This window comes from Macrotis lagotis, chromosome 3 (assembly GCF_037893015.1).
Source record: "Macrotis lagotis isolate mMagLag1 chromosome 3, bilby.v1.9.chrom.fasta, whole genome shotgun sequence".
NCBI lineage: Eukaryota > Metazoa > Chordata > Mammalia > Peramelemorphia > Peramelidae > Macrotis > Macrotis lagotis.
The window spans coordinates 236242066-236254149 of record NC_133660.1 but is presented as its reverse complement, the minus strand read 5'-3'; the positions used below and the strand labels follow the sequence as shown (position 1 = coordinate 236254149).

General features: G+C 38.8%; 1 protein-coding gene across 1 annotated transcript in view; it reads left to right on the top strand.

Annotated features, from left to right (window-relative positions):
• PDE3B (phosphodiesterase 3B) overlaps positions 1-12084 on the top strand; it is a 180683-nt gene that overhangs the window by 142680 nt on the left and 25919 nt on the right. Inside the window, exons 10-11 of the mRNA XM_074230219.1 lie at positions 870-981; positions 7994-8107. Coding sequence (XP_074086320.1) covers positions 870-981; positions 7994-8107 — 226 coding nt within the window. The remainder of the gene's footprint in view (positions 1-869; positions 982-7993; positions 8108-12084) is intronic.

The following is a 12084-nucleotide window of genomic DNA, read 5'->3' as shown; positions in this document are numbered from 1 at the left end:
TACATTTCTTTGATAAAATATTTTATCTTCTTCTGCCTCAACGTTCCATGCATCTCTCCATTGCCTCCAGGTAATATGCTCCATTTTTTTGAGGCTGTCATATTCCATTTCTTGCTGCTACCCAGACTCACTTAGTGTTAAAAAGTGAGTCTTTGTTTTTAGAAGAAGCTTGGGTTTCTTGAAAGAGCTTTTCAGTTTCCCAAAAGCAATCCACTTCACTCCTCCCTTGCTCAACTTTGGACCCTCTTCCTTGTCTGCACACTAATAAACACATTGACAGATAAGCTCTCTCTGATGTCCATTTAATGCATGTCATGATCTTCTTTCTCCACTTCATCTTTTTCTGTTTAGAAGGATCTCTATATTGATTAAATCACAGGTCTGTATCCCCCTAACCTGCCTACCTCTCCTCTCCAGATTAAATGATATATTCAGTTTTGCAGTTTATATAATCATTCAACCTGTTATCAGATGATTGTACTGCTAGCCAACCAACTAGTTGTATGACCTTGGTCGAGTCATGGATCTTCTAACTTTCCTCATTTGTAAAATAAGAAAATTGAACTAGTTGATTGATAGGTTCCTATCCAATTGAAGAGTGATTTAGGATATACATGTTCCCAATTTCTTTGTAAATAGTGCCCTATAATTTTTAAAAATAATTTTTTGTAGTTCTCCAAGATGACAAATTGGGGAAGGGGAGGTTTTAGTTAAGTATTGACACAGTTTAATGGTCTGATTAACTAGGGTAGCCTTTCTATTTCTAAGTGAAAACCAAAAATTGACATGCCTTTAAAATGAGCCATAACTAGTTCCAAAGCTTAGGAATTCTGATCCTTAAAATGAACATTGTTTGAATTTATTCTTAGACTATGTATACGTTGTTTCAAGACACTGGTTTGATGGACATGTTTAAAATCCCTGTTCCAGAATTTGTGAGCTACTTCCATGCATTAGAAAATGGCTACCGGGACATTCCTTGTAAGTATACACCAGTACGTCATAGAACTGTGATTGATATCTTTCAGTCAAAAAGGAAAAGTTGGGCCAGTTCTGAAAACACACAACCTGATTATTTTTAAAAGAAATTTTTTCTTTGACATTTCTGAATGCACTAAAGTTGTCTCTCTAAAGAATGGTTTTGAGGAGAGAATGGGCTTCCTCATTTGCTTTTATGACAGATTAAGATTTGAAAGCATAGGCATCATACTAAGAGAGTAAATATATGTAAATATGTGACCTTCCTAGTTAATGTGGAATAAACTACTGGGTCTCTTTCCTCAGATTTCCTTGAAATGATTATAACTTTCTTTTTTTTTGCACTGTAAGAAATTTTTAATGTAGGCATTGAAATCAGTCTTCTATGAACACAAATCTGACATTCTTCTTCTGCAGTCTTCCTGCATCCAGGATTTCTGACCTGTTTGTTCTCTGTGGGGTTGAGAACACAACATACTTTTGTGTTAGACAGATTATAATCTATCATAACTCCCACAGATGGAAGACATCTTGTAAAACTAAGATTTTTTTACCTTGGAAAGTGAGTGAATATTTTATTTACTATTTATAGAAACTTAGAAAATCTTTCCATGACTATTCGTGGGCAAACACAATATTCATAGTAATAGTCACTAAGATTTATATGTAGCATTTTACAGGTATTATTACTCCATTGATACCCAATGAATGCCCCTGTTAGACTGAGAATCTCAGTCATAACTCAGAGCTGCACCAAGATTTTGGGGATTCCCTGGATAGAGAACTTGAGAATTTACAAAGTACTTTCCTAACCACAATTCTGCGAGGCAAATATTAAAGACGGAATCATTTCTGTTTCACAGATGAGCAAAATGAGGGTAATTGAAATTAAATGGCTTCCTTGGGATCACAGAGTCAGTGATGAATGGGAAAATGACAGAATTTGTTAAGAAGAAACCTCAATGGCCATATAGTTCAGCCTGTAAACAGTAGGATTTTTGCCTCTGACCTTCCTGACAGTTGGTCATCTTGCTTCTGTCGGAAGAACACCAGGAAGGGGGCGCAGTCCATTTTACTTTGGTCCTAACATTAAACCTCAGTTTGCCTCTTTGCAACTTCTACCCATTGTTTTTGGTTCTGTATTTTGGGACTACCCAAAACTGGTATTATACTTCTTGAGAGCCCTCCACATGATTGAAGACAGCTCTAATGTTCCACCAAGTCCATCTTCTTTAGGCTCCTCACATGCTCATTTCCTTCAGCTAGTCTTCTTGTGACATGGACTCAAGGATCTTCACCATCCTGGTGGCTTTCCTGTGGACATTCTCCAAATTAGGAATATCCTTCTTAAACCATACTGCACCAGCTGAAAGTAGAGGTGGGGTAGAGGGCAGTGGAAGGACTAACACTTCCCCCTTTCTAGAAGCTGTGCTATTTTCTGAGGGGTCCTAAGAATACCTTAGTGTCTGTCATTGCTCCATCATGCTGCAGAGTTTTCAGGTTGCTAACTCCCCAAACATTTTTCAGAAAAATTGCTACTTAGTTATAGTTTCTCCAACTTATATTTGGGAAGCTATTTTTTTGGTACCTAAGTGTAATTATACTTTTTTATATCTGTTGAATTCCATTTTATTAGTTTCAGTGTAATACAGTTGTCTGTCAAGATTCTTGAATCTTCACTCTGGCATCCACTATGTTAATTATCACAACTTGAAGCTGTTTGCAAATTTGATAAGAATTCCATCCAAGTCTTTATCAAAGTCATGTATAAAAATGTTATATAGTGCAAGACAGATTATAAATCCTTGGGGTTCTCCACTAAACACCTTCTGCAATGGTAACATTGAACTCTTTGACAATTATTTTTTTGACTCCAGCCAGGTCTGGGTCCATGTGACTATTAAATGTGTTATCCACAATTGCTCTAATTTCTGTACCAAAGGAGTATGAAATTCTTTTGTATTATATACAGTATATGTAGGATCCCCTTAGTGTAGTTTTAAACTTTAATAACTTCAGAAGGATAAATGCTACAGACTCATAAAAACAACTCTTGAAAGGTTTTAATTAAATTTTTAAAAATATTGATGTTTCTAATTAAAATTCAACTTAAGCACTGCTTTCATTATGTATCACTAGTAGATTTTTAGACTTTATAAAAACTTTCATTAACTGCTACTCAGGGAGTAAAAGTTTTGAAATTGTCATTTTTGCCTCCCATCAAGTCCACTTCCAGGTGTGACCAGGGGAGGAATTTGCTCCTTGCTTCCCTGACCTGGTATCGCAGCTGCTGGATCATCCATTGCTGGGCTGTCAGACAGGTGGTGCTCAGGGCTTACCTGGCTCTGGACTTGGCTGCAGCTGCAGCAGATCTTCTGTGAGCTCCAATGGATGACCTCTGGGGGATCTTGTGACTTTTTTTTTAGGCTTTTTTTTTTTGCAAGGCAAATGGGGTTAAGTGGTTTGCCCAAGGCCACAGCTAGGTAATTATTAAATGTCTGAGGCGGGATTTGAACTCAGGTACTCCTGACTCCAGGGCTGGTGCTCTATCCACTGGGCCACCTAGCTGCCCCAGATCTTGTGACTTTTTGAAAACAACAAGGTTCTTCTTTCTGGGATATTCATTCACCTAGGTCTCAGGGGAAAATAAACACAAGAGAGACAGAAGAAACAAAGCTGCCATATGATTAAGTCTGCTTGGTGATGGGCTGACTGGAGGGACTCCCTCTCCCGGACTCCCTCTACACTGGAAACTGACCCCAGGAAGAATGGGAAGGTTTGTCTGTGGGTGCCTTGGTTCTGGCTCAGCTGCTAATTAGAAGGCTTTCTGTCCTCACACTGTTGGGGTAGTATCTATGATACCTGAACTGGGTCTCCAGACCTCCACTTGGTCCATGGTCAGCAGGCAGAGCAGTTGGGGCTTGTCCCAAGCACCAGGTGGAGGAGCCCTCTTACCAGTCCCATGTTAGACCCTATCTAATTCTTGGCCACAATCTGGGTAAATCATATCTATAGTATTTCCTTCTTCTGTAAGCTTAATTTTATCATCAAGAAAGGAAATGTGGTTCATTTTGTATGTCCTGTTCTTGATGCAGCCATGCTGGCTCTTTGTAATGGCCACTTCCTCCAGGTGTTTCACAACCATCTCTTTAATGATCAAGTCCAAATCACTGAGTTAGTGTTTGCAAGTTTTATTCCTTGCCTTTTTTAAAAAGACGTCTATCCTTGTTAAATCTTAAGCTATCCCAATGAGGTTTTTTCCCCTTTTGGCTACCCTATGTCTATGTTCAAAATATGAATGTGTGTGACAGAACTGCTATCAACTAGGATTGTTTGTCTTTGCCTTCCCCATTCCCCCTTCCAGGGATGGGGTTTTCCTAAGAAGTGACAAAGCCAGTCTACTGAGGCAGCTGGGTGACCTGGGGTATAATAAGTTCCTGCACATGGGGACCCTCTGACTTGATGAATGTCTGAAGACCAGATGAGCCAACACACTATGCCTCTTTCTATAGAGATAGAGGTCTTAGAAAAAGTGAGGTATCCAAGGAAGGTAAAATTTGTGGGAGTTCTGCCAAAGGGAAACAAAAAACCAACCCAGCAGTCACAGTTAGAACCCTGATTCTAATTCCTGTCCCTTCTGGAACCTGGAGCCAGGTACTGCCCCTCTAAGTGACCAAGACATCCTCAGCTCCAAGTTCCCTTCTATATCTGAGTGTGTGGTGGTGTCTGTGGCTCTGTTCCTCTTTGAAGGTCTCAATGAGAAGACTGTGTTGGATGAACTCTAAAGACCCTCCCAGGTTTAAATCTTAGGAGCTTGCAATGCCTATATATGCTTTCAAAACACAAAAGCTGGTCTTGCCCTGCTGCATTGGTTTTAAAGCTCTGCCCATTACTCAGCCTTTGTAGTTGTTTTCCATAGATTAATGGAGTTTTTCCTATAAATTTAGAGCCAATCTGATAGGATTCTATGTGTTCCCCAAAGTTGTTCTTACCCTTACTATCCAAGACTCCTTAGATTCTTGAATCCCTCATTTCCCACCAGTACTGGAGCTAGGCAAAGTATTTGGCAGAACTAAGGAAGGTGCACAGATTCATTGTTAAGGCTGGAATCCAATTTTGAAGAATCAGAAGGCATGGTCTTCCCAGAAAGTTGCTGATGTAAGAAATGCTACCTATTTCTATTACAATGAAAAACCCTTAGTAAAAGAAAGGGTCATGTCTTAGGCACTGAAGAATAGAAGCTCCAGTTGGGTAGCTGCTTGTCAAGCTGATTCCCCATGAGCTGTTGGCAGAAGGCCATTGGGAACCAACTGAGCCTGCAGACCACCCACAGCCTGCCGCCCACTGCCCACCTGCCAGCCTCCTCTTGACTCCAAGGTCAACAGTGAGTGAATCACTAATCAAGTCTATGAGTTTTTTTGGGACCCAGGGATGAAATAGGATTCTCAGGGATCTTGATTAAAAATCTCTTCTCCCTTAATGTTTCTTCTTTACTTTTATTGGATATCAGTTCCCTTTTAGTTATTTCTAGAGCTAACTGAAGCCAAAGCAGAAGCCAGCAGCTCTAGCTTCCTCCTTCCTGAAGCCATTAGTCCCCTACTAGATCTAAAAAATGATGCCTGCACCTTGACCTGATACCTTGAGCTTTAGCATCATTGACTCTTGTTCTCTAGGCCTGGACCAAGATCTGTCTTCCATTCATGTCCTGTTGCCTGGCCTGGCTTTCAACTTCTTGGTTGATTGGTTGAATGATGAAATCTTTGGGTATTCATAGACATCCCAATATTCTTGGTTGGAATGGTTTCAGGAGCTTATTCTTGAGTTATCCCCTTTCCCTCCTAAGCTGATTTCCTCTGAAGTATTTGTGTCCATAGAATGCTACCTAACTTTCCCCTGAATCCTTGGAAGTTTGCTTTTCCAAAATCTTAGATGTGTTGTACAATTCTAAGAGTTCCTTTCCTTTGTCTCAAATTAGTGTGACTTGGATCCTTCCCATATGTTTTCCCCAAATTCTTCTCTTCCCCGCAATGACTGCTTCCTACCTGTTAGTAAGAATCAGATCTAGAATTGAATTTCCCCTTCTAGGTTCTTCCAGCTTTTGAAGGATAAAATAATTACTATGGCATGTCATTAGTTTTAGGAGGGGTGGGGTGGGGGAGGGAGATGGGGAGGAGGAGGGAGGGAGAGTGGGAGGGAGAGGGAGATGGTAATATTTTATACTCTAATATAAATTCATAATAGCATTCCTTTACCACCAGAAGAGTGTTTTTCTTCTTTTAAAGAGACTTTTCTTTTAAAAATGTGACTAGTGATTTGGGAGGATATGAAGAATGCCCATTCTTTGAGGAATAAATGGGCTGCTGGTAGTGCAGCTAAGTGGTTGGAGCATTTGATTCTTAATCATGTGACTGAGGACTTTGCACTTTCCATTTCTTAGTCCCAGGGTCCTTATCTGTGAGATGGAGATAAGAATAAGTAGGTTACGTTGAGGAAAGAGCTTTGTAAATTGCGAAACAGTGAGCATGCAGCACACAAACACACAGTGAGCTATTTTTGCCATCCGCTTTAATGTAAAGGAACCAAATTATGCTTTGGAAAATCATACTTTTCTAGAGTTTGTGGATTTATGCTGACTGAAGAGATAGTGATTGAGACCTAGTTCTTACTGAACTAATAATGGACTGCAAGAATATTTTCTGGGTGATTCTTCAACTTATGAGCTATTCTAATGAGAATTTTGTTTGGTGAATCAGAATTCATGATTATTTGGAAATTTTTCTATTCTGATTTTTATTATATATTATTAAAAATATACATTTTAATAATATATAATAAAACCAGAATTATATATATGTATACACACACACACACATCTCCTTAAAAAGGCAAAGAATGTCTCCAGAGTCAGAATACCTGAGTTCAAAATCCATATCTGATGCTCACTATTTGTGAGAACCTGAGTTAGTTAATTAACTTCTCTGAGCCTCAGTTTTTGAATTCCTAAAATGAGATTGAACAAGATGACCTCTGAGGTTCCTTTCAACTCTGGATCAGTGATCTAGTGGGTCTCAAATATAAAGAGCAGGAATTTATCCTCAAAGTTATTTCTGGGGTAGGACATGGAGATGTCAGCATTTTAATATGGGAGAAATAGCCAGAATACCTTTGGATCTTTGAATAAATTTCTAGTGTGGGTAGCAGCTTATCTTTTTTAAAAAAATATTTCAAAACATTTTCTTCTTGAGATTTTGTGATATACCATGAATCGTGTTACCTTTTTACTTTCATTTTCCTCTGGAGAGCAATTAGAAAAAGAAATTCCCTTTGAAAAATGCTTGTTTGGGCTGGGTGTGCTGGCCCAATTAAAGATCCTGAAGCTTAGAAATTCTTTGAGCTCCGAGTTCTGAGCTGCTCTGGGCTAAGCTGATTGGTTGTCTTGGTCTTGATAAGGTGAGCCCACCAAGGAACTGGGAAACAAAATAGGTCAGAGGTCTTTGGGATTCAGTGGGATTGGGTTCACGAGTAGCCCTTATTTTCCAGATTGGGAGAGAGAGGGATCCAATTTTTTTCAATCTTGTTTCTGGATCACTTTTGAAAACTGGAGGTTGATTTTCTTATATACATGAAAACCAAGCTGTATACAATAAAAGTCTACAATTTCATGTACAATCCTCCATTTCTGTTCTGGATGAATATAGAAAATATCCATTTTATATGGTGTTTATGCAATGTGTGCTATGAGAAAAAACTTGTCAGTTTTTAAATTTTGCCTTTAATGTTATTGAGAAAGCAAGCAAGTGATCAGAGTAATTCTTTGGAAATAGTTTTCAACACATGGGAGAAAAGAAGAGTGATGAGAAAAATTATGTAAAATGGAGACAATGCTTTTTTTTAAAGTTTTTTTAGTTTTTCAAAAAATGATAAGACTTTTCAGCATTCCATTTTTCACAATCTTTCTTTCATGCATAATAGATGAATAGATGAATTTATTTCTCTAATGTTTAATGATTTGTAGATCACAATCGTGTCCATGCTACTGACGTCCTGCATGCTGTTTGGTACTTGACGACTCGGCCGATTCCTGGATTTAAACAGATCCGTCAGGATCTGGTGAAAGTTATTCGCACAGGTACTGCCTTCAGTAAAGAAGTCTTAAGGATAAGTCTGAGAATAGGTTAGGTAGTCTAGGAAACATACTCTATTGTGCCTTCTGGACAATTTTGTAAGGTCTACTTTAATAAATATTTGTTTAATAAGGTTAGCCAATTATTTCAATCCACAGGAAAAGTATTTTTATATAGTACTCATATTACCAAGGTTTTTGGTTTGGGGATTCAGAGGTATAGATTAGGAATAATAGGTTAGGTTAGGAACTTTGTGTTTTGGCATGACAAGTTAATAATGTCCATACAAGAAACCACCCAGGCAGGAATGAGGAAAACACTCATATGGAATTGTAGATGAGCTGACTTTCTGATAAGCCCTTACCATAGACCACTGCTAGAATGGTGGCCCATTTCCTCCAGTTTTTACCTGATTTCTAGGATTCTGTATCTTGGGAAAGACAAACTCTTCTTCCCTATAGGGTTACTTGAGACAGAGTTTAAGTATTTCAAAAAAGTGCCTTCCATGGGCAAAAAGCAAAATAAAAGGTATAGAAGTTTACAGAACATAAAAAAATTCTGTTAGATTTGTAATCCAGCAGTGAATATTTGACAATTTCCCTATCTAATAAAGCATTTTTATCACCCTGTTGGATAGGTTGACTCTGTCCTTGGGTAAAATGACATTCCAACCTTCTGCACTAATGGATATCCAGTGCTATCTCAAATATGTGCTCATTGCAATGATCTCATGGCCAATTGACCAGTTCATGACCACTTCCTGCCAGCACCACAAGCCAGTTCTCTTTCTTTTCCAGTAACAAAAACCTAGTTCCCTGTTGCAGCTCCCAAAGTTCTGGCTTCTACCAGGTCTTGACCTGTTTGCAGAACTAGAAGGAGTGACACTAACTGCTTTCAGTTAGCATTTCACATAAGTCCCAGCCAGTCTCTTGGCTGTGGCTGCTTCCCTTTGCTCTGAAGGTGATTGTCACTTTTCTTTCGAGAAATGCCCATCCAGACCAATAACACATTGTAGTACATTGTGACTTCAAATACACATTCAGTAGTAAATAGAAACACATGTAGATTCCAATGCAGGTGGAGAAAGAGCTTTCCATCAGAGCTTTCATAAGGATCAGAGGTCAAACAGCCCTGACTCTGGTAAAACATTCAAATGTTTTACTAATAAATAATTAGTTCTATTTATGCTCTCTTGCTGAAATATCTCAGAACAAGGTTTTAAAATGTGACCCACGAGTACCTAAAGATCTCTGAAAAATCCACCATTTCCTGTTGTCATGCTGGTAGCTATTGCCTACAAACCTTCAAGTCCCTTCCTTACTTCTTCAATGAAGCTGAACACATGGCTTGAAATTTTTCTCTTCTCTTCAGCTCCTGTCTTCATAAGAGGGATCTTTGAATATACATATTGACTTTCCCTCAAATACCCCCATCACCCAGGTCCCCAGTCATTCCTCCTCTCACCTCAGCTAAACACAAAGATGGACATGTTGTTGATCTTACCACCTTCACATTCAAAAATTAGCAACTCCCCTTAGCTGATCATAATCTATTGACTTTTCACTTCTCCCTCAATCTCACTTATGTAACCTTTCTTTAACTACATGATCTCCAGTCTCTTGGCTGCTCAGTTCTTTCTCAGGACATCTGTCTTTCACTAGATACTACTCTCCCCATCTTGTCTCCTTGGTGAACCAGTTCAATTTTATATTATTTCCTTCTGAATCCCTAGCTCCTTTATAATTTCACTGATTATGACCTGCAAAACCTTTGGTCCATTCCTACCATTTGCTGCCTTTGTTTTTACACATATGTAACTGAACAATGATGGAGAAGGTCATGCAACTGTTCTGAGAGGGTCCACTCTACACTTTTATAAAACCTTACTTGGGCCCTCCCTTCTGCTAGAAAATTCTTCTATACCTGCCTTACGCTTTACATGGCCTCTTCCAAACATTTTTCTCTCTCCTCAAATCTCCCATGACTCTCTCAACTTGCTTCATATTTTTTAGTGGTTGAAGATTTTTTTTAAATTGCATTTCCTACTTCATCGTGCTTGTTTTTTTAGAGAAATGTTTTATTTATTTTAAGTTTTATAATTTTTCCTCTATTCTTGCTTTCCTCCCCCCAACCTCCACAGAAGGCAGTCTCTAAGTCCTTTCATTGTTTCCATGGTATACATTGGTATGTGATGAGAGAGAAATCAAACATTTAAGGAAGAAAAATAAAGTATAAGAGATAGAAAAATTATATAACAAGATAACAAGTTTTTTCCTAAATTAAAGGTCATAGTTTTTGGTCTTTGTTCAAACTCCACAATTCTTTCTCTGGATACAGATGGTATTCTCCATTGCAGACAGCCCAAAATTGTCCCTGATTGTTGCACTGATGGAATGAGCAAGTCCATTAAGGTTGTTCATCACCCCCATGTTGCTGTTAGGGTGTACAGTTCTGGTTCTGCTCATCTCGCTCAGCATCAATTCCTGCAGATCCTTCCATGCTTCCCTGAATTCCCACCCCTCCTGGTTTCTAATAGAACAATAGTGTTCCATGACATACATATACCACAGTTTAATCCATTCCCCAAATTAAGGGCATACACTTAATTTCAAATTCTTTGCCACCACAAACAGAGCTGCTATGAATATTTTTGTCAAACTGATGTTTTTACCCTTTTTCATAATCTCATCAGGGTATAGACCCAGTAGTGGTATTGCTGGATCAAAGGGTAGGCACATTTTTGTTGCCCTTTGGGAGTAATTCCAAATTTCTCTCCAGAAAGGCTGGATGAGCTCACAGCTCCACCAACAATGCATTAGTGTCCCAGATTTCCCACATCCCGTCCAACATTCATCATTGTCCTTTCTGGTCATCTTGGGCAGTCTGAGCGGTGTGAGGTAGTACCTCAGAGGTGTGTTAATTTAACTTGCCTCATTTTTTTGCCTCATATTTTACAGAAAAATTAAGACCATTCAACTTTTTCCCAATTTCTGATCTCACATCACTCATGCCTTCTGCCAGTATTTCCTCCTTCACCTATCTCACATGAAGAGATAACTTTATTTCTTACCAAGGCCCTCCCCTCTACCTGCAAAAGTGATCTCATTCCATACCCTCTTCTCCAGCAGATTACCCCTCTGTCGTTTCCATTGTTATCACTTATTTTTAATCTCTCCCTGTCTACTGGCTCATTCCCTTCCTCTTATAAACATTCCCATGTCTTTATTGGTTTGGAAAAATTCTCACTTGCTCCTTCTATTCTCACTATCATACTATATCTCTTTTACTATTTCTGGCTAAACTCTTTGAAAAATCTGTCTTCAATGGGAGCATCCACTTTCTTTCCTTTTACCATTTCTTCACTCTTAGAATCTTGCTTTCAACTTTATTTTACTGAAACTTGTTTCCAAAGTTACCAATTATTTCCTTATTTTCCAAATCTAGTGACTTCTTCCTCAATCCTCATTCTCTTTGGGCCCTCTAAAACCTTTGACAATGTTGATCACCCTCTTTTTTTTCCTTTTAACATTTTGTTTTCCAATTATATACAGTAGTAGTATGTATCCATCATTTTTTTCAAGGCTCTGAATTCTACAATTTTTCCCCTTTCCCTCCCCCACCCCAGAAGGCTGCCTGACAGTCTCTACATTGTTTCTATGCCATACATTGATGTAAATTGAATGTTACAAGAGTAAACATAAACCCCCTCCCCCCCCCCTCCCAAGAAGATGAGAAACCTCAAGATTCCAAAGGCTCTGTCTCTGGGGTGAGTTGCTTTCTTTATCATAAGTCCACCAGAGAAGTTGCTTCAATATTTTTCCCTCAGTTGCTATTACTAGCTGTACCTCCACTCTATTTCTCCCCACTCTCATTTATTCTCTTCTCTTCTCTCTCTCTCTCTCTCTCTCTCTCTCTCTCTCTCTCTCTCTCTCTCTCTTTCATCCTGGCCCTGTCCAAAAGTGTGTTGCATCTGAGTACCCTC